Here is a 27,769-nt window from a genome sequence, read left to right as displayed (position 1 = left end):
GTAAACCAATTCCCCGACACTCACATGAGTTCGCTTTCTAATGCGGGAAGATAAACTTTACACTCTGAATATCCAGACGTAGATGAGTTGGGCTACCCTGGTATAAGTAGGTGCATGATGACTTGTGCCAGGATTCCTAGAAGTAGCCACAATTGTCTTTTTCAAGGCTTAGATAACTGAAGGATTTTGGGTCTCTTGGCCTAATCCATGGGGAATCGGGCCTCAGAAATGGAGGTGGCACATTACGTAATACACTTGATAGACGGCTGCCTTGGAACCCTAAAGCTGCTACCAAGTACACTAAGGTAGCCTACGATTTCCAAAAGATTGCCTACGGCTTGCCTTTCGAGCAGAAAGCTACGCTAAACTTATACAACTGCACATTTTTGTGAAAGGTTAAACAAGTTAGTGTGCATATACGAAGCTTTATCCACTGCCGTCATGCTACATAGTCGATAAGCTTCACCTCTGCCAAGCGAGGAATGATAATTTAGATCTACACTAATTCCTAAAGTGTTGTGATACTTCCTACGCAACCCATGGAATTGGTTACATAAAGAGCAATGAGTTCTCTTGGACATTTTCTTACGAAATTCCATACAATCATGCACTCTTGATACGAAAGGTTAGCGAATTTCATAACCCAAAATCTCTAGTATGTTGTGATGCAGGCCACACAGCTCAAATGATTGAAGAAAGCTAAGGTTAACAGCCAAGTGGTCACGCGGACTCGTCTGCTACTGTAAGTAAGGTGTTTGGTTGTCGACCCTATGGCTAACAACTTTGCAAAAAGTTCTACACCAACACTTACGGCTGCATAGGCTACACGGGCCTGTCTGCTTATAGAAAAGCAGCACGCCTGCTGCTGGCCTAAAAGTCAAAGGTTGGGTGTAAACAAAATAAGCAAAGATGAAGAAAAGCCAATAAAGCAAGTTTATTAAATTTTCTAGCAAAATTGATAAGCAAATAGAAAAGGCCAAAGGAGTTCAAGCAAAGCGAAAAACAACAAGGAAAACAAAGAAAATTCTAAAGGCTACTTAGAAGACTACTCTTCAGCATCTTGGACATCCCACGACTACTCGGTCGCCACACCTTTAGCAGCCACGAAGCTTTCAGCAGCAGCATCATCTAGCGCTTCATCCTCGGCTGCCCCAACCTGGGCACCAATTTCTCCGACTACTTCACCAATGGAAGCCTTAAAAGTAAAAGTAAGCAAATCTTTCGAAGAAATAAAGAAGGTGTCGATGTCTTTCCTAGCAAACTCAAAGTCAGATGACAAGATGATTTACATAACCCAGCTCGTAGAACTCGGGCTAACTCTGAACAAGTGAAGTCTCGATCCCAGCTTTCTCACCCTTTAGCTATTCGTTCTCTTTGAGCAGACCAACACGGACGTGTTGTTGGTCATCCACTTCCTTCTTCAGACTTTCGTTAATCTTCAGTGCACCTTGGAGTTCCAACACTTGGGGTTCAAGTATATCAACGATCTTCTTGAAATGGATCACTTAATTATACACAACAATCAACTCGTCATCATTTGCGTAAGCAGTGGAACGAAGCTTAGAAACAGCACGCTCAAGTTCTTGAATCTAAGGTATGTAACAACCAATCTCATTCACTGCACTTTCATACTTAACTTGGATCATGTTAAGCCTAGTTTTCAAGTCAACGATCTCCTGGCAAACAGTCTCAAGCTGCAAAGAAGTGGAGGCTAAAATATTAGACTCCTTTAAAGCGACGAGCTCAAACTCCAACTTTTTGATCTTCTCGGCAGAAGAATAAGTTTCAGCTACCATAATCTTTTGCCATCTCCTTAGCAGCCTTGGTATCCTCTTAGTTAAGGAACATAGACTCGGCTGCCAGAATTGTTGTTTTCTACATTATAACAAGCAGAGCAGTCCTTCTATATTAGGTCGTATGTTTCACAAAGAAAGTTGGGCAAATAACCCATCTAACGCCATCAACAATCTTGCCATATGCGTCTATGTCTTCAAGAAAATCTGGCTTTAAAAGTGCACAAATCTCAGTAGCCTCTTCAGAAATAAACTTGGGGGACTTTTCACAACTGCCTACGCGAGCAATCTTCACCTTAGCAGCAAAGTCTACCTTATCGCTCTTCATATGAGCAAGCCTCTCAAAGGTGAATTGGATTTAGCTCCCAACGGACGTCTTAATACAGACTTCAACACTAGGGGCATGACAGAACCTTTATGCTGAGCAATCCTATCAGCAATCGTACTAACCATTTTCAGCATGGTAAGCATCATAGGCTCGGAACTAGTAGCTTCATTTTTCTTCCCATTGGAAGAAGTCAAGTCAATCATAGGCCTCTTGGCAGCAGACAAACCCTCACGAGCAACGGATAAAGTTTTCAGTTTTTTCTCAACTGGCATCTCTTGAGCAGGCGGGGAAGATCTCTCATTTCCATCTTTATTCATAGTAGGCTTCACAACAGTGATCAGATTAGCCAATACATCTGCCTTAATCCTCTTTATCTCTTCTCTCGGGAATAACTCACCTTTCTTCCGACGAAGAGGACTAAGAAGCCAAAGCTATTCATGGTACTCAACAAAAGAGCTCAACCAATATTGGCTTTTCCATCATTTTTTCTCTCGGACCAATAGGTAGGAGGCCTCCATCCCAAGCATTCCAGCAGCCTATGAGGCCCGTAACTTTCTTATTTATCTCAATCGCTAACCTAGCCCGTGTCAGGTCTAAAAGGCCAAAGGACATGAGCCATGCGGCTCGCCTAGCATTACGCCCCAACTCTTCAATCCGTAGCCCCAGGCGCACAGCTGCCCTTGGCTTTAGCCAAACTGAGCAATTTAAGTAGTGGTTCCTACCACAACACCTTATCGGCCTATGCTGAGCCAACTCCTGGCCCCTGCCAACCGCTGTGCTGCGCCATCTGGATGACTGCCCCACAGCAGCACTATCCAAAAAAAAGACAAGGAAAATTAATTTTTTTCTTACCTCAGTGTGGCTCGAAAAAGACGAAGAAAGCAACGAAAGACGGTCCTTTGCAAGGGCAAGTGTTGAAGATTGCTAAGGGAGAGGAACAAATATCCTTTAGCTTTCTCTCTCTTGTAGGGTAAAATAAATTGTTCTCTGAAGTTGATTTAATAATCTAATTAAGGTAGACTTAAATAGACTTTAGAAGTCAATTATTTCCCTTTCCTAGAAGGATCTAATTTCCATTTAAAGAGGGAATCTACATCAAAACAGGAAACAATCCTATGTTTCCTATAGTAAGAAGATCTTTACACCTGCTGCCCTTTTCTGTGAGCAGTCTGACAGGTGTGGGGGCATTTGTGGAGCAAAAAATAATCAAGAAAAATATGGAGGCGATACGTCGCTTTTTTGGGTAAAAAAGACAAAATTACTCTCGAGGTACACCGGAACTCACACACGCAAGTAGTGGACAATAACGGCTCAATCAAGGTCAAAGGTGAACAAAATAGGTATCTATTCAAAACCTATTTCATCAATCCTCATCAAATCCTCCCCACAATGTAACCCGAAATTATTCTTTCAAATTAGGATTAATTAACAAAATTAATTGATTAATTTCCTAATTAATTGATTAATTTTCTAATTAATTTCCTAATTGATTGCAAGATATTATTTTGACATAATATCTTGTAATTAGAGCCAAGAAACCACCATAAGTGGTCGGACACCTTTTCTCCAAAGAGGGCCGACCAAACCCCTATAAATAGCCTTCATTTTCTCCAAAACCCTAAGTTCAATTTTCTTCTAAAATTCTCCAAATTTCTCTGAACACTTTATCTCTCAAATTCTAACTTTGGCATCGGAGGTTCTTAGCCAAAGCCCCCTCCCCCCAATTCATTGTGGGCACGTGAAGCTCTTCGCCTTGACCTAAGGTGTTAATTGTTTTGTAGGTGCATTTTCGTCTAAGAAGAAGAAGGTGGAAATTTACATCCACAATAAGAAACCAAGGAACCACATTAGGAGCCTTAAAAGACAGTGAATAACCATCTTGGAGTTTGTTTCAATCTATAAATGTTTTAGTTCTTTAACCCATGGTATACGCCTGGCCTCAATGAAGGCAAAAATTTATGCTGCAACTAAACTTATAAATTTTGTGTTTGATGCAAATCCAAAAGCCCCCCAAATCTAGCACGTTCGTGGGCACAATACACATTGATATTAACCTTGAGCCATCCAGCTTTTGGTAACCTCTAAATGTTTGGAATAAAGGATAGAGGTGCAGTCGCAATAGAAAGCGCTAAGATACCCAATATGGAAAAAATAGCCAACACTAAAAATAAAAAGCTACCACTCAAAAACAAGCTATAGCCGAGTCATGAAACCGAGCTGCTAGCTAGCACTTAGCATAATCCAAGAAAACATACTTGCCCTCATAGCAAATTTGATTACGAAGAAGCAAAATGTCCCATATAAAAGTACAAGCCACTATAATCTAAAGTTTTTAAGTAAAACTAGAAAAAGTTATAAGAAATTTTTCAAAAAAAAACTTTTAACACTAGAGAATGATGACGAAAAAGCTCTAACATCAAAGGCAAAGGCTCACAGTCTTAGAACATTCTAGAAAAAAAAAAATGTGAGAGAGAGCCTTAACAGTTGAATTACAAAATGAGCAACGAAAAGCCATTGAAACTCTCTTATGTTAGAGTACTGTATTAGTGAAGAGACGACCTTGTAAAAGTTTCCAAACAGTTAGACTTTTCCTTGGTTGAATTCGATTAGACCAAATGGTTTTCCGCCAAAGAATTTGGATATCAAAGTTAAGCAAGTGAGAATAAGCCTTTTTAGCTGTAAGAATACCAGAGAGAGCCATACTAAAATAAAGGGTCTGAAGATGCCTGCAACTGAAGATGATTAATTGTAGTTAAAGCAGCAATTTTAGGAAAAATAATAATGAAATCCAATAGCAATTCCCAATGAGAACTGCATAACTACGACTCTGACCATATGAGCAAGAGCATTAGGGATGTTAAGTTAGGAAATCAAAGGCAAGCTCAACCAATTATCAAACCAAAAAGAAACTTGAGAACCATCACCAATAATCCAAGTCGAATGTGAAAAGATAATAGGGAGAACTTTTTTAAACCTAGCCACACAGAGAATTTTTTTATAAGTGGGAAGAGGAACCAAACCTCTATGCAAGAAGCGAGCACACATGAAAATAGCCACTAAAAAAGAAGAATCCACTATATTCTAACAATGCTTTAAAAGAAATGAGTGATTTAGAAACACCAAATCCTTTAATCCTAAGCTACCAAGATGCTTTGGGCGACAATAAAAACGCCAAGAAATCAAAGAAGTACCCCGAGTGTCCAAACCACCTAACCAGAAAAAATTTTTTACCCGACGTTGAACTTGGTTTAAAAGAAGACGAGGCTAAGCTTACAATTGAAAACTATAAATTAAATGCTTTGGATGACATATGGGGTAAGCTGTAAGCGACCCAATTGAGAAAGCGTAAGGCTCTTCCAAGTTGAGAGTCTACATTTTACTTTATCCGTAATGTCCTGAAAGTAATAGCGCAAAAATCGAGCTTCGAAGATAGGAACACCGAAATATTTGAATGGGAAAGAACCCACTCGAACTCGAAGAAGATTCTTGATAGATCTCTGCCTTGGTTGGCGTACATTTACCGAAGAAAACAAAAGATATTGATTTGTTGACTACTTGAGCTGAGTTAAGCGCATATTTCATGATAAATCTCATAAGGTATCTAAGTTCAGCACGGGTACCATGCAAACTATCATAATATCATCAGCAAATAAGACATGAGAAGGGGCACACATAACCTATTCATCATAGAAATCAACTCACTAGATGAAATTAACAACGATAATCCATGGCTCAAAACCTCCTCCCCCAAACAAAATAATAGAGGAGACAAAAGATCACCCTGTGGAACACCTCTACAATAGGAGAAAAAGCTAGAAAATTGCCCATTAACTAAGAAAGATAGATAAACAGATCGTTGAATCTCCTCCACCCAATTAACAAACACATGGGAGAAACCAAAAGTTTTCGGAAGGCGTAACAAAATAGACTAGCCTAAAGTGTCAAAAGCCTTTGAATATCTAATTTGATTACAACATTACCTTTGAGACATCGTTTATCAAAGACATTCATGCACTCAAAAGTGAGAACAGTGCATCAGAAATGGTAGAACCTTTAGAAAAATATGTTGTTGAAGCGATACAATCCTTGAACTACTTGGGTCCAATCTATCTATAAGTGTAAGAATGTGAGTGATAATTTTAAAGATAAAATTGGCCAGAGCTATAGGACGAAGTTGGAAAACTGAGTTTGTGATGAGTCAATTTCATATTATATATTTTACCCTATTCTTAGTATGTTTTGGGTGATTATTTTGGTAGAATTTTAATACTTTGTTTTATATTTTCAATGTAGGACATCTGACGTTCTCTAGAGCAAAACATGACCAAACGGATGAATGTTGGAGTAATTCAAATTGGAAGAGGTTCGTGTGTCTCTTGGCGTGTTTGTATCAAAATTTGGGATTTTTTTTTTACCAAGTGATTATTTTCTAGCAATGGAATAAAGGAGTAGTGTGCAATGCAGGAAAATGACGTTTTTGCGCTTAAATTGCATTTTGGACCCCAAGATGACCTTTGATGGGTTCATGGCCTTGTGGAGAAGTGTTCAAAATATTCCAAACCTTAAATCCAGCTATATTGGGCCAGTTTTAGAGCAGTTTAGGGGTCCAAAACGTGGTTTTTCATATTTTAGGCGAATTTTACCATTTAATTTAGGTTATGTTTCCTATTTTATTCTAGTATTTAGTTTCCTAGTTGGATTAGAAGACCTTTGTTTTAGGAGGATTTAATTTTTCCTAGGTTAAATAAGAGCTTGGCCGACCCTAGTCAGCCTTCTTCTTTTATGTGCATTCTTGAAGAGAGGAAATTGGCCAAGCGTATAGATTTTCAAACTTTTTCATTCAAGGTGTTTTCGATCTTTTTTTAATTCAATAAAGAACTTCGTGATTTTTATTATGAATATGCATAACTAATTCTCTTTTTGCTAGGGTGAGGCTACAAGCCTTAGCAAGAATATGTAGTTTCTCTTCAATTTGCTTATGATTATATGCATGCAAGTTTCGAATTATTAATCACTGGTTTAAACTATCTAATTGTCTTGATGCTTAATCACCATTAGGATGTCTAGAAAAGTAATTTGATGCAATTTTGGTCGAAGGTCAGTCCCTGAAATTGATGAAGGCTTCTTGTCATTAATATATGCAAGTTCACTTAGGATGAATACCACGTCTTAAGGGTTGCATGGTTTTTCAAATGGTTTCACAAAACTTAATGAGTCATGCTTGTTTAGATTTGATCTAAATATCACAGACAGATTGCATGTTTGACATACGCTTTATATTAGGGGTCCAAGTAAGCATATATTAGGACAACCTAACCTTTGAAATATGCATTTATAAATCATAAGTAATTTGGGAAAACTATATAGGATTGTTAAGATGACGACGGATCCCTAGTGCTCTCTTAACTTGATCTCTACAAAACTATTTCCTTTTTCCTTATCTTTAGTATTGCAGATCGGTTTACTTTTATTAGTTAAATTCGTTTTTATTAAAGTAGGACATAAAATCAATCATCTCAAATTTCTATTTTACAATAATTAATTGGAATTTGGTTTGCTTCAAATTATTTAATAATTACTGTGGAGAACGACCTTGCGAAAACCGTTCATAATATAGTAACCTTGTCATTCTTGCAAGTATTATAGGAGTTTTTAACCCTTTTGTGTGTGGTAAAATCCCTATTAGTATGCACCTCGAACCTTAGGAATAAGAACTATTAATGCTCAAAACTTGTAGGTTAAGTAATTTAAAATAATAAATACTTGTAGGAATTTCAGATATAATGTAAGATGAATTGGACTCAGAGATGTAAGTGGTTCACCTTTTAAAACTGGGCTACGTTCACTATGGTACTAGGATTTATATTGATATCAAGATTGAAAATAGTGATCGGCTAATACAAGTATGTTATCCCTCTTTCAGTCATCGGACCTTTATTTGAGAGGCCTCATCTCCTTTATATAAGCCCTCAATTAAACCCATCAGCCTTAAGTTAGCCCAATTGCCATTTAATGTGCCACATACGTAGCATAGGGTGTTGACAGCATTTCTGTTACTTGGTCCTAACATTTGGCAGGGAAGTGACATCCGCTTAGCTTAGATATCATGTTTTGTTAAAACAGTACAAGTCGAGCTCATGTGCAGCCTCAGTTATCCAATCTCGCCGACCTGAGCATTATTCTGACTGCTATTATGTCTTATCCTAGGCATCCCTATCACTAAAAGGTGGTCGTCAAATGGCCTAATTGTCATCTGGATAGATATGTCACTTGGAGTACGTGTCTTAAAGTTGTCAGTCTACCTACATTCGTGCGGTTGTCGTAATCCTTCGTACACTCCTCGGTCAGCCGTTGCACTTGGGCTTGTCCTCTTTTAAGCGCCCTGGGCCTCGGGCTTCACATTCTCTTATTAGGCTTCTTAGGGTTCCTTTCTCGGCCAACCCCACTCTTTGGGCTTCAAAGAGTTCAACAATAACAAGAACAACTAGGTTAGAATTAAATTGAAGTGGAATTTTCTCATGAATGAAAAAACTCTGAATAGCCAAAACTATATATAGACTAACTATGCTCAAGCAGATAGTATAGAAATATCCATTGAAACCATCAAGACCGAGAGAACTAGAAGGATCTAAACTTTTAACTTTTGTATGCACCTCCGATAGAAGAGGCACTCTAAGTAAAGCCACATTCTCTTCGTCAGTTGCCAAATTCAGAATTACTCTTTCAACTAGCCCAATATTCACTGTATTATCGCTCAAGGAGAACAAAGTCTTGTAATGTGTCACATTGTGATCTTGAATGGAGACTAGATCATCTAACATTTGGGAATCAACATAAACTAATACCAAAGATTGAAGAAGCTTATTGAATTTCACCATAAAGTGAAACAGTTTTGTATTCTTATCCCCAGAGATAACCAGAACTCGAGAGTTATTAGTAAAAAAAAAATTATGTAACCTAAGGGCCTCATGTACATGACCTTCATCTTGCTTTCTCTTGCAAATCTTTCATTAGAGGGACTAAGAGAAGCACTTTCCTATTGTATTACATCCAAATCATGCAAAGAACTATTCACAACAAAGTTGACATCTCCAAAAGAAGACCAGAAGCTTAACTTTAAGAACTCGTAACTTAGCTGCTAAGATGACACTAGATCCCAAAAGTTGAAGCTCACCCTTGTGTTTGAAATCAAAGACATAAAATCTAAGTTTTCTAACCACATTCTCTTAAAGCGAAAAGGAACTTTTGGCACCATAGATACCCAACTAAAAGACAAGAGAAGTGGGCAATGATCTGAAGATATATGAGACAAGGTACTACTTAGTTTGAAAATGAGACACTTTGTTGGAAAATGAAGCACACCACAAACAATATAGATAGTTTGAAATTCAGAGCAAGAAATATGGCTGGGCAGAACACCTCCTTTTTTTCATGGGACCCAAAACTCAATTAAAATATCCAAGTGCAATCCACAATGCGTGACCATGAAAAGAGGAGATGGCCTTGAGTTTTTCCCGTAAAACTCGTCGCTCAATATATAGTTGGTTTTGGCATACACCCAAGTAAAAACACAATAAAAGGAATCTAAGGCACATGAGATGATCAGTTGGTGTGAAGAAGTTAAAATAACTTGCACCAACAAATTATGAACACATAAAAACCAAAGATTGGGCCCTAAGGGACCCTGATTGTTAGTAGCCATATGGAATAAATGTAAAGAACGCCAAAAAGAATGATGGATAGCTGACTTACCAACAAAGGGTTTCGAAATACACACTAATTAGTCGATTTTATACCATATATTTTACCCTAATCTTAGTTATAATTTATTAGTTATTTTGGTAGAATTTTGATACTTTGTTATGTATTCTTAATGTAGGACATTTGACTTCCTCTGGAGAAAAATATGATCAAACAGATGAATTTTAGAGTGATTCCCATTGAAGGATGTTCGTGAGTCTGTTGACTTGATCGTATCAAAGTTTCATAATTTTATACCAAGCGATTTATTTATGGCGATGAAATAAAGAAGCAGCATGCAGTGCTGTCAAACTGATGTTTTGGGCTTCTTTGGGTTTTTGGCGTTCAAGGTGATGTCATTTGGGTTCAAGGTGATGTCATTTGGGTTCAAGGCCTTCTGTAATTATGTTTGGGACATCTTAAGCTTTAAATCTAGCCGTTTTGGGTCTATTTTGGATCCCTGAAGATCCAGAAACGTGGCTGTTTTGAGACTATGCAGGTTTTGGGCGAATTTTACTAGTCAATTTAGAATTATGTTTCCTAATTTATTTTAATTTATTTGGTTTCCAAGTTTTATTCTAAGACATTTTCTAGTGGTATAAATAAGGCTTTTTAGCCTCTAGGGTTTTTTAGAGAAGACGGAGGGAGAAAACGCACGCACACTTTAGAGAGCTTTTGGATTCAAGTTTATTTTCAAAGTGTTTTCTATCCTTGTTTTATATAATATTTCGTTGTATGATTGCTAGTAACTAAATTCCGTTTGCTAGGGCGAGGCCACGAGTCTTAGTAAGAATATGTAGTGTCTTTTCAATTTGCTTATGATATTATGCATGCAGGTTTGAATTATTAATCACCAGTTTAAACTATCTAATTGTCTTAATGCTTTGCTACCATTAGGATCCTTGGAAGAGTAATTTGATGCAATTTTGGTCGGAGGTCAGTCCCTGAAATTGACGAAGGCTTCTTGTGATTAATATGTGCAAGTTCACTTAAGATGAATACCACGTCTTAAGGGTTGTATGGTTTTTCAAAAGGCTTCACAAAGCTTAATGAGTCATGCATATTTAGATTTGATCTGAATATCACAGACAAATTGTATGTTTAATATACGCTCTATGTTGGGTGTGACATCCCGTCCTGGACTTTTCGTACCGTAGGGGTGAAATGACGGTTTTGCCCCTAATGGATAATTGTTGTTTGTGTGGTTGTTTTGGGTTCTTGGTTGGTTTCATCTTAGCCACACATCCATCATCATCCTCATTCCCCTCTCCTGTTCACCCTATCTATCCCGAGACTCTCTCTCTCTCCCATTCCTATCTTTTCGTACGAATAACACCACAAACCCTTGAAATCATCACGGATCGAGGAAACAAACTACATATTCGTGCTCGAGAAGTCCTTAGAAGTTCAACCATACCCATTTCAGGTGAGGATACCTTCATTTTCACGTCGAACTCAGGATCCCCCGATTTGGTCATTGTTCATGCACACGTTAATTCTTGTGTTTTTGGGAATTTCAAGCTTGTAGGAAGCTTGGTGAGGTCCTTAGGATGCTCGGGGTAGTTCATTTGAAGGTTTTGGACGTCGGGATCGTAAGTTGCAGATTTGGCCGGAGTTGGTGGTGTTTTCCCGGCAAGATTCCATGGATTTTAGTGCTTGAAAGTGGTATGGATTTAGCCGGAGTTTGGCCGGAAACGATGACGGAATATTCCGTCAGTTTGGATGGAATAATCCTAACGACGTTAACGACATCAGTTAGATTTAACGGAATATTCCTGACGGCGTTAACTGACGCTGTCAATGTGCCAGGCACATGCCTGCGCGTGGGCGGTGTGTGTGGCCATGCCTTGGCCGGCCCGTGGGGGCTCGTGCAGTGTTGAAAAATTATTTTAAAAATATGGGGTTGTTCGTGAGGTTGAGTAGATCACGTTGGTGTGTTTGTACACCTCATTTGAGCATTGTAAGAGAAGTTATTTCGTAATATTGGTTATGTGCTTTAAAATTAATGTATTTATAGTTGTTTCGTATATAGGTGAGACCTATCCCGAGGACGAATGCAGTCACTCGAGGCAAGGTGGTTACGACCCTTCTACTTACCAGTGAGTGGGCTTTTGGTTTTCTGTATATACCTATATACTTATGTTTTTCCCATAAAGTGAAATGAAACGTTTATACGTTTATATGCCATGCATATTGTTTGCCCATTTAATTATGCATTATTAGTTGCATATATATATATATATATATATATATATATATATATATATATGTGTGTGTGTGTGTTGGTGCTGCGAACACACATGTAAGTGTCAGGTCAGTTATGGTGTATGTTTATGTTCAGTAGTGATTTGAGATGCATAGAGAGCTCATAACCTGCACCCCCGGTGTTAGTGCTCCCGCCCAAAGTTGGGCACAGTCCTTCACGTGATGTTCACCTCCCGCACCACACGCTCATCTTGGATCCAAGTTAGGTGCACAGTCCTGTCGTACATACCACTTTAGGTGGTTCCGACTCGTAGATGATCCGCGATTATTCGCCCAGTCTTCACGTGATCGTAGCACTTGAGCGTACTTATTATACACCCAGTCCTGTCGTACAGATCACTTTAGGTGGTTCCGACTTGTGTGCAGGTGTAGTTAGTGAGTTGGAGATTTGAGCTCTAGATTCAGCCGTACAGGTCATGTTAGGTGACTCCGGCTGACAGATGGCATTGTTTGGCATTACTTGAGTACTTGCATTTTATTTCGAGGCATTTGGCATGGCATATTTCTGAGCATGGTTATTATATATATATGTATATATTCTATTTTCTGGGAAGTATACAGGTTTTACAGCGAGGGGTTAAAACTTGTTTATGAAATGGTTTTTGAAAAGCTTTGTTTTTGCCCACTCATGCTTTCTGTTTTGCGCCCCTCCAGGTTCTAGTTTGGCTAGCACTCTTGGTGGCTCCCCAGAGGATTTCCCGGCTTATCTGACAGATTATCACCAGTATAGGATCACATTTGGGTGTGTTTATTTAGTATTGTTTCTCCCGGACTGCACTAGGTCTTTCGTGCTCTGAACTTTGTTTGTCACACTTACGCTTGCACATGTATGCTATTTACTTTGTGTATAGCTAGGTTTGTTTTTATTCGTACTTTTATTATTATTTATTAGCTTCTGCACTGTGCACATGGTTACATCACTTCCACGTGACGGCCAGCATGCCCTGATCTCGGTCGGGGTGTATCATTGGGGGTCCAAGTAAGCATATATTATGAAACCTAACCTTCAAAATATGCATGTGAAATTGATAAGTAATTGGAAAAACTACATAGGATTGTTAAGATTACAGCGGAACCCTAGGCTTTTACAATTTAATTTTCAAAAATTGTTTTCTTTTAGTTTATTTTATTTTGTCACTTTATTTAATTTTTTTCTGTTAAATTCGTTTTTATTATTTGAAATCACGAAATCACATTTTTCCAAAACTTTGTTTTAAGTAATTAATTAAGATTTGATTTGATACAAATTATTCATTCAATCCCTGTGGATAACGACATTACTAGAGCCAACTATACTACAATTACCTTGTACTCTTGCAAGTATTTTAGTATTTTTATCATTGCATTTGCAGATGGTAAAAATTTCTATCACACACCATCGCTGGCGCATGAGACTCCCCCAGTTTCAGTTTCAGTTTCGTTCATACCTGACGAGTGGAATCATTTCCCAAACCTCGGGCATTCCAATGAATAATTTTCATTTAAGTTTTGTGCTTACCACGTGCTTCCTTGTGACGAAGGCTACAAACTTAGTTGATTTCTTCTTAACATATCCCTACAACAGATTCTTAATCTTTGGACGGTTTGAAATCAAAGTGAAACCCTCTTCATCCACATAAACGACTAGAGTGGATGCAGAGGAGGCAGAAATAGTATTAGTTGGCATTGAAGGGAGCTCAAAATCAAATCCAAGTTTCTCGACTAGAACTTAAATATGAACGGTGTTGTTAGAGAGATCGAAACTTGGTGGTGGGCCATCCGAATTGACAGGGAAACACCCCATCCCTGGTCCAAAAAGACAGGGTCATTGAGTCCTACCATATTACTGAAGCCACAAAAATAAACACGAATCCGGATCCTCTTTGTAAGAATTTCAAGAATATGTGAATTGTGTTCGTTCATCGTACAAAATACTGACAGAAATCATTTTACATATTTTAATTTAAAATTAAACACAAACATTACCTAACAAAAACTGATTGTACAATATATGATAAACAGACACGATTTACGAATTTTCAGGATCCTCACCAAAAAGATCTTGAGAGGATTCTGTTGGAATAGACACAATTCACTTTCCCAGTTAGAAATTAAATTAAAGGTTTTGTTTTGGTAAGAGCAAAAGCATCGTCATTCTTATATAAAGTAGTTAACTGTAAAGGTAGAAGCACATTCTTATTCTTAGGAGTCAGAATTGTGATAAATTAAGGTTGGATTTTCTTTGTTTGTTTCAGTGGAGTGATGGCAACTAGGGATGCTATACCCATCAAACTGAAGCCATCGGTGTCCCCTCATCCTTTGTTTGTTTTAAGACAAGAATATACAAGATCGATTTTGGTTTTAGAAGAAGACAAGATGTAAAGATAAGAGATGTTAATCCCTAAACAAATTTGTATAGTCGATGCAGACAATTCTCATGATAATTCTCTTTGGCTTTTAAAACAAGATTATATAATACATGATAAAGTCCAATTATTATACACTAATGATCTCCCTATAAGTCGCATCAATCACAGCAAATAGCATGGAATAATATAATTCCCAAGATAGAAGAGATTAGGTAGTTCAAAATCTTACCTTGGTTGCGGTAAAATGCTCTGTTCTACTAAAAGTCACAAATTCTTACTCTGCACATTATTTTAGAAAAAATATTAGGAGATCACACTTTGGTAAACTACTTGTATGTAGAAATAATTTTTTTTAAAATAATATTATATACGTTATCTTAAGTCATTTTTATGATCATCTTTAACTTAAGAATATTTAAATTCCAACAAAGTATATATGTAAAGTCACACAACCAACATCTTTCAACACATTACACTAACAACACTTCAACGTCTTTCTAGTTTCTACAAACACTAAAATATTTATTTGCGGTAGAATCTAAGTTAAATGATTCTTTTCATTATTTTAGCCATTGAATTTCAGTTTGGATCACTTTAAATCATCTATAAACTTACCACTGGACTTGATCATGTTTGATCTTAATTGTTACATTCAGTACGCAACAATTAACTGAAAAAAGAAGATATTTAAACCGTGACAAACCATTGGATGAGAAAAAAGTTGTTGGCTCATTGCACAAGCAGATGACACGAGCCCGTATCAATTAGCCCGTGCATGTGCATTTCGGGCGTCGGGTCAGACCCCTGTGCTTCAAGCAAATTGAGTGCGTCCCCTCGCGCTATGAGTCCTATTCAGATTTAGGCTAGCCTAAGTTTTCATTTAAGTTTGGTTTGGGTTTGAGGTTGGAGGAAGTTTTATGTGTACATGCTAAATTCTTAAATTTTAGGATTTAGCCCTCTCCATTTACTAGAGACTTAAAAGTTGATGCAAATTTTATGCATGATGAGACATATGTCCAACTAGGCACTTGCATGCCAATAATTAAAGATCATTCCCGATCCTTGCGGTGCAGAAGTTTCTGATTTTGATTCCTGAAATCAAGATCACAAGCATGTAAGAGCATGTTCGTAGCAGCTGCATGCAGCTGTACCCTCATATACATAATTCAGCCGTAACATTTTCTCACTATTAAACATAAAACATGATGTATGTCGACGAGATGATTACTTAACTTTTAGAGATTTTAATACTGTAAAATTTATGTAATTTTTTTTTATGTTTAATTATAATTTTTATAGAGATATTAGACATAATCGTGAATAAACGAAATGCACATTGTAGACTATAGTGACGGAAGCTGAAAATGAACTTGGAGATCTTTAAAGCTAAAATTGGGGTTTGGGACCTTGTCTGACCCCAACCTTTTAGCCTTTTATTATCATAATAATCTTTAAACCATTTTTTCTGGTCACAAATCTAACAAAATCTATCGTTTGACCAAAAAAAAAAAATAATGCCACGGAACAGAGTAGAGGTTCAGACATAATTGAGCAAGAAGCCAAATTAAGATTCGGCCATACAAGCACATGACACTTTATAGCAATGATAGGAAAGCAATCATACATATGCACCTTAGTGCGTGTTCAATTCCCACCAGTTCCTCTTCCTCTCTTCCTCCTAACAACTAACTATTTACCACTTGCTATATGAAAAAAAATTTGGGCATATAATGCTGGTTCTTTTTTTTTTCATTCATTAATTAATCATCCACCATCCTTTATCTTTTTCCTTTACTTCTTCTTTTTCTTTGTGATAGTCTAATGTTTTTCACTGCCTTGGTCTTACACTTACCATTGGCAACATCCTGTTTAATTGGTTAATTTTAACTGGTATTTTGATTTATGCCTCGCTATTGATGTAGAAACAACAGTTTTTTCTTTAGGTTAATTGTAACAGCTAGCGGTCCAATTTTGTGTGTGTGGTGGTGCAGGGGTTGGGGAGAGAAGTCGATCGATTACATGCATGTTGAGCCTAAGTAATCAAAAGGAACGTTTTCTGCTTTAGCAACTTAAAAAATGTAATTACTTCGAATTCTCATCAATCTTAATTTATTCTCTATAAAGCTTTACAAAGAGGAGCAAAAATACATGGAAAGAAAAAAAAAAAAAAAAAAAACCCCTAAGGTAATTACCAAAAAGAAGATAAGAATTGACCGAAAGAACTATATATATATAAGCTAAAATGTAACTGGGTGCTAGCTGATAACCCCATTGCTACAGCTGGCTCATTTTTCTTCTAACCTAATAAAAAGAGTATATATTTAGACTCCAAAACTGACCTGCTTTTTCCTAGCTAACTATTTTTGTAAGTTTCTTTTTGTTTATAAATTGTGCAATTAACTAATAACTTTTGGGGAAGCTTCCGGTCCCCATACACAGATCAATTCAATTTCCCTTTAAATTATAGCAAGTAAACAAAGACTTTTGTTCAAACCAGAGTAACAACCTGCCCTAGGTCAGACATGAAATTAGGTGACGGTGCAACTTTACAACTGAGCCATCGACACATTGAATGAGAAGTATGCTGGCAAGTTACGTGCATGAATGATGTCCCGCATTCCTAATCATATCCGGTAATATTCCCTTGGAACATCTCAAACCTTGACTTTGTGTGTTTAATTATTTCCAAGGCCATACAGCAAAGCTAAATAATTAATTTGGAAGAGAGATGCTTCTTATTTTGTTTAATGGTTCTAAGTCAATGTAGGGATTTGTGGTTTTAGCTATTAGCAGCGTTTATTTATTTTGTTTTTTTTGAAGAAATTTCTATGGTACGAGGAGATTTTATTAAAATAAAAAAGTTACACCTAGACAGCGGAGATATAAATCTTCCCCTCATAAAAAAAAATAAAACAAGTAAAAGAGGAGGAACATAAACCAAACTAGGGGTGGGTTCAAAAAATCGAAAACCGAAAAAACCGAACCGAGGCCCAAAAAAACCGAACCGAAAGTGTAAAACCAGATCGAATCGAATCTGGTTCAGTTCGGTTCGGTTTCTGGGGTTCAAAAACCGGACCGAACTGAACCGAACCGAACCAAAGTGAGGCAAAACGATGTCGTTTTATATTTAATTATAAATTAATGATTTTTTTTTTTAATCTTGAACGGCGTCGTTTAGTCACTCTCTTCAGTCTTCAGTCTGAAACCCTAAACACTAAACAGATTGATCGATCCATTCCCTTCCCTTTTACTTATCCCTCTCCTCTGTACTTTCACTCTGGACCATTTCCTTTCCAGCTCCGCCGCTCTTCCGCTTTGTCTTCTTCCTTCCCAGCGACCTGCGATCTGCGACCTATCTCACACATCTCACCAACACGACGCTGTCTTACTCTCAATCTGTCACCCCCGTGACTCGTGACCTGGCGCGACCCACGACTTCCTCTCGCCGTTTCAAGTCTCGAGTCTCAACCCATAAATTCCCTCCTTTGCAAGGTTAGTCTCTCACCCAATCACCCCTATGATGCGTTGTGCAGATTTTTTTTTTTTTTCCAATTTCATTGGTTCTGATTTGTAGACATTTCTATTGGGTATGCTATAACCATTGCTTTAATTTGGTTTATAAACATTGGGTAAGCACTACACTAGACATTGGGTAACCTTATTCAGACATTTCTAATTTTGGTTATAAACATTGGTTCCGTTCTAATCTGTAGACATTTTTAAGACATTTTTATTGGGTATGCTATAAGCATTGGATAATTTCATTTTTGAACAACACTATTAGACTATTAGTTGAGGTTTGATTAATTTGTGAGAAATTGTGGTTCTGCACTGCAATTTGTTTTGGGTATTCATTGGTTCTGATCTGTAGCTTTTCAACTCATTATTTGATATGCATGATGGGAAACTGAAATATTCCTACATGTGAACTCTTTGTTTTGTCTTTAGAACAACAGTTAGTAGTTACTGTCGTTTTCTTTGTTTTAGCTTCAGTTGATCAGTGATGCTTGCTTGTTCTGCTATATGCATGTCTTTGTGCGGTTTGTTGATGCCTGATGATCTAATATTTCTGTTAATAAGAAAGAAAACATCTTGCTCTGCTATGTGCATGTCTGTTAATAAGCCTCACACCCTCTTTTAATTTTTATTCTTTGGTGGTCAGTCGTCTATTGTTGATGGCATCATGGCCACAGATTGTTTTATAATTCATGTTAATAGCATCAGAAAACTTAATTATAAATATGTTCTTATAATATTGTGAGGACCATATGGAGTCCTTATGGTTGGTAGCTAATGGTTTCATATATATATGTTTTGTATCCGTAGTCTTTTATCTGTTATGGAGTCCTTATGGTTGGTAGCTAATGCTTATTATATGTTTTGTACCTTAATTAGATGAAGTCAAGTGCATCAAAGGCCTCGAGCTCAAGCTCAAACTCAATGAGATCATCAAATAGCTCCCGTGAAAAAATAAACTCATCTACTTCTACTCCATCGCAAGTAAGTTGTCATCTCTATACTTTCTCTATGGTTCTTATGTCTCAATTTATTTAATAATTAATTGTAATGATTCTTTCTCTTATTTTTGAAGGACATTGTTGGTGAATCAACTCCACCTCAACTCCCCATGGTGGCAACTCAACAAACTCCTCTTACTCACGGTGGATCCACAAATTTATCCGATGCAACTCCAAAACAAAGTGGCTCAAGTGATCAAGTAAGTAAAGAAGACACTCTCTTGGATTCACTAAAAAGTTATTCAAGATCTACAAGTTGGGAGCATTTTGATAGGATAATTGAGGGAGGTAGAGTTAAAGGGTGTGCAAGTATTGCAACAAATCGTATATGGCCGACACGGATAAAAATGGTACAACTAGCATAAGAAATCACTTAGCTAGATGTAGGAGCTATGGTCCTAATAAGGAAATATTTGTCGCAAATAGGCAAAAGATCTTAACCTTTGCCGGCACAAAAGATAAGTTGGAAGCTATTGGTTTTTCTCAAGTGGAAGTTACTAAGGCTTGTGTTGAGATGATAATTATAGACAAGTTACCTTTTTCTTTCGTCGAGGGAGATGGTTTTCGTCATTTTTGCATGCATGCATGTCCTTTGTGGAGAGTACCTAGTCGTAAGATAATAGCTAAAGATGTTCTTGCCTTGTTTTACTCCAGAAAGGAGAAATTGAAAAGTTAGTTGAAGACATTAAGGGTGTGTCTAACAACGGATACATGGACTTCTATTCAACAAATAAATTACATGGTTCTCACCACTCATTTTATTGATGATGATTGGATGTTAAATAAAAAGATTTTGAACTTTTGTGTCATTCCAAATCATACAGGAGAATCCATTGCTCAACTTTTGGAGGAGTGGGGCATAGAGAAGTTGTTAACTATTACGGTTAACAATGCTTCAGTGAATGATTCTGGCTTAAGGGATTTGGTGCACCGAATAAGTGGGTGGGGGATTCCTAATGCATTTTTGCATGATGGAAAATATTTGCACATGAGGTGCGTTGCTCATATCCTTAATTTAGTGGTGAATGATGGGATAAAGATGTTGTATACCGCCATACAAAGCATTCGTAATGCGGTTAGGTATGTAAGATATTCCCCTCAATGAAGGAAGAAGTCAGTGGGAAAGGGCCTGAGTAAATCAGTCATAGGTCAATCCATCCAGGAAGACCCCAGATTTGTATCCTGATTGGTTCTTGCACCTTTGGTTCCATCTGTCCACATCCTTCCCTTCCATCCAGGGGAATTGGGGCTTGATTGTTCCGTGTAGTCGATTCGCTAATTACCCTCCATGAACAGAGTCCATGAGCTCGGGAAGATAGAGGTAGCTTGCTTACTTAGTGCTTGCGCTAAGGATCGAAGAGCTTAGTGTGAAACGCTAAGGAAGAAAGAAATTTTGTATCACTTCTTTTCTATACTGATTGAAATTCCGTTATTGTGTCCCCACTTAATAATCGGTCCGCTACTTCACGCAAATCCAAAGAAGTTATCACGGACGAGCCACATGCAGGGAAACTCGCACATGTGGTTCTGGCCGGGCTTTCCTGAGGTATCTAATAACCTTGCTTCTGGTTGGAGAGCTTTAAAAGGTGTGTTGAGAAAGTGAGAATAGAAAGCAAAGGGCTTGTGATTTTAGATGTCCCTACTAGGTGGAATTCCACATTTTTAATGTTGGAATCGGCTTTGAAGTTCAAGATGGCTTTTGATAGGTTGAAAGTAGATGATGGTCATTACCTTCCTTACTTTACTAAAGAAAATCATGATATTATAAGGGAAAGGCCACCTTCGACTCATGATTGGAGTGAGGCGGTAATATTTGCATCATTTTTGAGACCTTTCTATAAAGTCACTTTAAAAGTGTGTTGTTCTAATACTCCAACAATTCATACTACTTTTGGTGATTTGTTTAAGATCAAAATTCTCCTCCTTGAAAACAAAGATAATGAATTTGTGTCTATGATCTCTATGTTGATGCAAGAAAAATATGACAAATATTGGGGTTCAATTGATGATATGAATCAATATGTTTTTGTTGCACTTGTGCTTGATCTTTGCCATAAATTGGAGAAGGTGGTTGATTATTATGAGATACTATATGGCAAGGACGAGGAAAAAGTTGAAATTGCAACCAATGCAGTGAAAGATTTATTGTTTGATCTTTACAAGATTCATGAAGAGTCGTCTTTTGATACACAACAAAGCACAAGTAATGGTGGTAGTTCTCAATTGGCAACTACAAGTGGAGATCCTTTATCAAGCATGACAGGGATTAAAAGAAAGTTGAAAGAGAAAAGTGAAATGAGAGAAGCAAAGAAAGCCCGTATTGTGCACAATGACTTGGATAGGTATCTTTCGGATCCTAATGAAGGGGAAGAAGAGGCAAACTTTGATATCTTGAATTGGTGGAGGGTGAATGGGCTTTCTAAGTATCCTATTTTGGCACGAGTTGCAAAAGAGATTTTAGCTATTCCCATATTAACCATCGCTTCGGAATCCTCCTTTAGCACAAGTGGACGAATAATTGATTCATATCGTAGTTCTTTGAGTCCAAAAATGGTGGAGGCTTTGATATGTACACAAAATCGGCTTAGGTCAATTCATGTAGCATTACATCATGAGCCAACCATTGAGGAGATTGAATTTTGCGAAGAAGTTGAGAAATGTAATTTTACTTATTGCATTTGGTTTTGTTAGACTATTTTAATTAGATGCTAAATTGCATGCTTGCTTTACATCATGTTGTTTTTTTTTTATTTGTATGTAGAAATGGCAAGTGGAAACTCAAACAAAGTTGTTATGTTGCCTCCTACGCCGCCTAAGCGTTGAGCTTGAACTTGAGGACTTGGAAGATTTTATTTGTGCAAGACATGAGTGATGAAACCTTGAAGGTTTATTTGACTTGTGTGATGTTTATTTTAAATTTGGACTTTTTGAAGACTTAACCTTTGATGTTTATTTAAGTTTGAACTTTGGAAATTGGAAGACTTGATTGATGATTCTAGTTGGAAGACCTAAACTTTGTCGGTAACGTTGGCATATGTCAATCTGTTGCCTTATTTTTTGTTGCAGACTTGCAGTGTTCTTTCCCGCAGTTGGTGGACCGTGGAGCAATTTTGGATTCTCATCATGGTTTTGTTGTTGAATATGGTCTAAGGTTATGATAGTAGTACCACTTCTCAAATGGCATATCTTTCCTTTTCTGTCAAATGTAGATGTGTAAAATTGATTTCACACTTGTAGGTTTTCATGTGGATGACTCTGTAGTGACTTTGAATGTGAACTTTCATATTTCCAATTTTTTTTTCTTTGGAGGATGAAAAAAAAAAAACCGAAACCGAACCGAAAGAAAACCGAACTGAGAAAAAACCGAAAAAAATTGAACCAAAGATACAAATAAAAGAGGGTAGGACATGAAACTTAACTCCTCTCAAACACAACGTAATTAATAGGTAAGAACCTACAAGTGAAGATGAAAATAAAACCACACATGCCACATGTAGAAAAAGATATAATTTGTGAAATAAAAAGGAAAATCGAAAATTCAAGTGGCTTAAGTTGAAGTAGCTAATTTTGAAGTCAAAAAAAAAAAAAAAAAAGCAACAAATAGAGCTAGAGAGTCAAAGTTGAAATGATGATTACTAACCTTGTCTCTCATTCAAAATTGTGCCTTAGACGTTCATCTTGCATGACTCCCAAATGATAAAAGAAAGAACTCATTTTTGTTTATTACCTTCATCACATATGTACAAGACCAAATTCATTTGATTTCTAAAAAGAATAAGCGAAACGCAGTAGCTAGCTATCTGCTTTTGAGTTGAGTAGTAAGGGCTGATTTGGTATTACTGTACTTTGAAAAAAAGTTGATTCTGTTGTGCTGTGAGAATAAGCGGCTGTGAAATAAAGCAGCAGAGTGTTTGGTAAACTTTTTTGTTAAAGTGCTTTTGAAAAAAAAAAAAACAGTATTATAGTGTTTGGTAAACTTTTATGTAAAACAGATGTGAAAAAAAACCGATTTTTCAAAGCTGAGTTTTGCAGCTTCTTATTTTTGACTTTTTTTCACCCAAAACTGTGAAAAAAAAAACTGAAGCTAAATGTTTACTAAACACAAAAACAGCTCCCAGCTTTTTTTTATACCAGTTTTTTTCAAAATCACCTCAGTACCAAACCAGGTCTAAAAATCACAGTAGCTAGCTGTCTACTTTTGAGTAGTAAGAGTCAAAAAGCAATATCAGTCATTCTTAGAATTAGCATTCTATAACCCAAGACTCGAGTGGACAAGAGAAAAAAGCTCTTCATGATCCATTTGTAGGTCGATTTTCTGAAACCACAAAATTCTTATTTAGAATGAGATTTCAACTAAAAGAAAATTGATATATTCACCTATAGTATAGATAATTGTTTACTGTAATCACTAGGCACAGACATTATATATCATTGTCTATATCCGATAGATAATGCATAATTCCATTTGTTTTATTATCTACCTAGAATTAATTTGGGAAGGCACTAGCAATTTAGTCAGTTCTTATCCACAAACCGGGTCCATCTTGGTTAACCATTCCCCATCATCTTAATCATATAGACAATACTTAGTTGTCAATCTGTTAAAAAGCTCACGTTATTAACCTTAAACAAACAAAAAAAACTTTAAATTATACATAACAAATTACAAAACCTATTGTCATGACTCATGTTTTATAACACTGGATCTATGCCAAGTGGCTGGTCCATTACACTATTCTGGTATAGAAAGCCACGGCTAGGCCACAGGAACCTTAACGTCCAGTCTACGGTATAGTTGTGTCTTGTCTACTTTAGCAGCCTCCAAATCCACTTTTAGACCGCGTTTTCATCTTTTCTCAAATCATTTTTATATAAGAAAGCTAAAGAAAATGTTTAAAAATTTTGAGTTTTAATAATAAGAATAAAATAAAGGGTAACGTAAATAGTACTAAGATTGACATTTTAATATAAAAAATATGACTTTTCGTTAAAATAAACAGTACCTGTAATTTTTCGTTAAACTTCCTTTTTTATATTAGGGTTGTTACCACGTATTTAGATTAAAATCACTATATTTTATTATTTTAGTACAAACTCAAACATTCGGACAAAGTTGCAGAGCACTAAGGACAAGGTAAACTGCTGCGGCAACTGAAAATTTGACAGGCCCAAATCAATGTCTCTTTCGAACACACGATAACTAGTCTACGTTCAAATGCGTTTGCTTTAATATGAACCTGCTTGTCTATATTAAAAAAGGTAAAAGATTCCTCAATCCAACTGGCCCATATAGACTTAAGCGCCCTCTTCTTTTTATATATTCCTCCACCCTACCATTCAAAATCTCAGTCTGCTCTTCTTCTTCTTCTTCTCTCTCTCTCTCTCTCTCTCTCTCTCTCTCTCTCTTCATATCTGTGTTCTGAAAAAATAAAATTTTTGGTCGAATGGGTCGATTTCATCTTATTCTAGTATGGTCACTTTGCGTCAGTTTGTGTCTACTCCTTTGTCCCACATCGGCGCAGCTCAAAACAAACTACTATGCCAATATCTGCCCCAACGTTGAAAGCATTGTCAAAGATGCTGTCACTAAGAAATTCCAGCAAACATTCGTCACGGTTCCCGGAACGCTCCGTCTCTTTTTCCACGATTGCTTTGTCGAGGTAATCACTTAAACGCTATCTAAACCCTAAATTGTAGAAATTATAACAAGTTTTCTACACGGGTTTCCAAATTTCGATCAAAATCTTAGCCTTGTTTTGTTGTGTTGTGAAATCAATGTATAGGGATGTGATGCTTCCGTTATAGTTGCTTCCACTGCAAACAACAAGGCAGAAAAGGACAATCCGGATAATTTGTCATTAGCCGGAGATGGGTTTGATACGGTGATCAAAGCGAAAGCAGCCGTTGATGCAGTTCCTCAATGCAAAAACAAAGTCTCTTGTGCTGATATTCTTGCCTTGGCCACCAGAGATGTTATTGGTTTGGTAATTTGTTAATCACAAGGACTTTGTTTTAATTGATTTTTTTTTTCTCTATAAAAAAATATTTTTTTTGCTTTTTGATATTGGAAATTTTCGTTTGTCGCTAGATTATGAATTGAAATCATGACCTGATCAATCAGGTTAACGTTTGTCAGAATGTATGGTTTAAATTTAAAGTCCGACAATATAAAGGGCATTGGTCTATTATTATTTTGCCATGCAGGGTAGTTGTGATAACTACTTACATTTTTATTACGGTAATGTTAATTACAATCAAATGTGTTAACTCTGCAGTCTGGGGGACCTTCATATTCTGTTGAGTTGGGAAGATTGGATGGACTAAGCTCAACTTCTACGAGTGTAAATGGGAAGCTACCCAAGTCAACCTTCAATTTGAACCAGCTCAATTCCCTGTTTGCTTCCCATGGGTTGTCCCAAGCTGACATGGTTGCTCTTTCAGGTAAGACGTGTTTTATGCTCTCGTCAATGGGACACATCATACACTAAAACCTAAGACCTATGCTAGTGAAAGTCTGTCTACCTATTTTGATAGCTAACAATCATCCGCATGAATTAACGTTCTTAATTAGCCTTTTTTTCTAAACATACACAATACTTGCAATATTTAGAATTTAATTGCTAGTTTTTATTTAAAGTGCTTTTAAAAATTTTTATTATCCTTCAAGAAACATTGTTTTTAACTCAAAAAAATATATCATCGAAATAGATAATGTGTATTGATATTAGAGAATCATACTTTGTGATTCTTGAATAAGTATTTCATCAATTATTCTTCATCAAACTTTGTTGGAAAACAATTGATCATATCCTCGTATTGATTTGCTACTAAGCAGCATTATGGTTCCTTGACATGCACTAATTAAGGGCACTAATAACTGTGTTTAATTTGCAGGGGCACACACCCTTGGGTTCTCTCATTGCAACCAGTTCTCAAATCGGATTTATAGTAACCCAGTGGACCCCACGCTGAACAAAGCGTACGCAACGCAGCTTCAACAAATGTGTCCCAAAAATGTAGACCCCGACATAGCCATCAACATGGACCCAACCACGCCCAGGACGTTTGACAATGTATACTTTCAGAATCTTGTGGAAGGGAAAGGATTATTTACCTCGGACCAGGTCCTTTATACGGACAGCAGATCGCAGCCCACGGTAAGAACGTGGGCCAAAAACAAGGCGGCTTTTAACCAGGCCTTTATTACCGCTATGACCAAGCTGGGCCGTGTCGGAGTGAAGACCGGCAAGAACGGTAATATTCGTCGCGATTGCAGTGTTTTTAATTGAGAGGGAAAAAATGGAAATTGGTTAAACTGAATGTTGATCAAACTCAGCTTCAGTTCATCTGTTTTCTTTATCAGAAAAAAAAAAAAAAAAAAAGGATTGGAAATAAACAAAGAGAGAGGAAAATGAAGAAGTTAAAAAAATAGGAGAGATTTGACTCTTACAATAAGGTTTGTAACTCCAATAATGTAGATTGAGCTGGTTCTATATGAAATAATCGATAGGATGACATTGTGTCAAATATCCTAAGTGCAACAACATGATGGCCCAATTCATTTTTCTTTTTATAATTATTTTTGTTTCTTTTCATTGCAACTTGAAATAAATTAGTGAGAGTTTAAAGAAACAGATGTTATACTTTTTATCAGACAGCAACCACAATAATACTTCGGTGCACCTAAACTTACAGATTTGTAATCATACCCTAAATTTGGATCGGAGAAGCTTATCGAATGCTCTATTATCATCCTTTTTTTATTTCCTTTTACTTCTTTAGCATCCACCATTGGTTGTTTAAAAAATGGTGCTAAGCAAGCATAGTAAATGAGTTAAGCCGAACCAAATCAAATATCACATCTTTGTATGAGTGTATACCCGGTTTTGCATGCTCGACCCATATGTCTGGAGGCGCTAGATTAAAAGATCAAGATGATTTTGTTTGGGCCTGAAAAATTTTGGTTTCAGCCGAGCTATTAGAAGTAACCCTAAAAAAAAAGGTTGTGAGTCTCAACCTAGTAATGCATTGTTGGTGACATGGCTGAGTCCTAGGCAAATTTAACCATCAGGATTGACTTTTGATGATATTTGACTTAGATGCTTGAGGATCCGGATTGGATTTTGGATGAAAAGGTCATGATTGGTTTCTAGATTAAATGAGAATTAGTGTTGGAGCAATATTAGAAAATATGAAATATAACAATATAGTTCCAATGATAATAATCATAAAGAAATTCACAACATCAATTATACATGAGATTAATATAAACAACTAAAGAGAGATGTTAGAAAAACTGACAAACTTGGAGATTGAGGCTTGCATAAATGCAATGTCCTAAAGACAGAATTTTGCCCCTACTCTTGTGCTTGTAGTTCGGTAGGTGTCTGTCTCCCAGGATTCAACAATCTATAATCCGAAGTCAAAGCACTTCAATCTTCGGACTCTGGTGAACTTTATATATTTCATACTCTCAAGACACGACTCGGAATTTGACACACAAAGCATGAGAGAAACCAAATGGGGAAACCCTATTTCTCAAGAGTAAAAATTAACTATAATTTTCTCTATTTAATACCAATGGTTTCATGGGTTTATATAGAATCCAATTTCTACTTATCAAAGAGATGTAACTTTTCATCTATAAGTATACATCACTTATCAAAGGAATACAACTAAACAACATAACCTTTCTAAGAAATTGATTAACAATATTTTTCATTCAATTATTAAAATTATATACTATAATATATAATATATAATTTCCAACAATCCCCC

The 27,769-nt window shown here is 36.7% G+C and overlaps 1 protein-coding gene across 1 annotated transcript; it reads left to right on the top strand.

The window, feature by feature from the left end:
* Positions 1-24,092: 24,092 nt before the first annotated feature.
* Positions 24,093-26,623, top strand: LOC137747100 (peroxidase 73). Its single transcript, XM_068487110.2, has 4 exons — positions 24,093-24,651; positions 24,775-24,975; positions 25,267-25,432; positions 25,886-26,623. The coding sequence occupies exons 1-4, from the start codon at positions 24,436-24,438 to the stop codon at positions 26,278-26,280; spliced, it is 978 nt and encodes a 325-aa protein (XP_068343211.1). The 5' UTR covers positions 24,093-24,435; the 3' UTR covers positions 26,281-26,623.
* The last annotated feature ends 1,146 nt before the right edge of the window (positions 26,624-27,769 follow it).

This window comes from Pyrus communis, chromosome 2 (genome assembly GCF_041283825.1).
Source record: "Pyrus communis isolate YQ-2024b chromosome 2, ASM4128382v1, whole genome shotgun sequence".
In the NCBI taxonomy this organism is placed as follows: Eukaryota; Viridiplantae; Streptophyta; class Magnoliopsida; order Rosales; family Rosaceae; genus Pyrus; species Pyrus communis.
The sequence above is the reverse complement of the archived record's forward strand: the minus strand, read 5'-3'. Positions and strand labels throughout refer to the sequence as shown.

Coding starts and splice junctions, on each gene's coding strand:
- LOC137747100 (XM_068487110.2), top strand. CDS start 24,436: ATGGGTCGATTTCATCTTATTCTAGTATGGTCACTTTGCGTCAGTTTG. Junction 24,652..24,774: donor TCCACGATTGCTTTGTCGAG/GTAATCACTTAA, acceptor ATCAATGTATAG/GGATGTGATGCTTCCGTTAT. Junction 25,433..25,885: donor TGACATGGTTGCTCTTTCAG/GTAAGACGTGTT, acceptor TTTAATTTGCAG/GGGCACACACCCTTGGGTTC.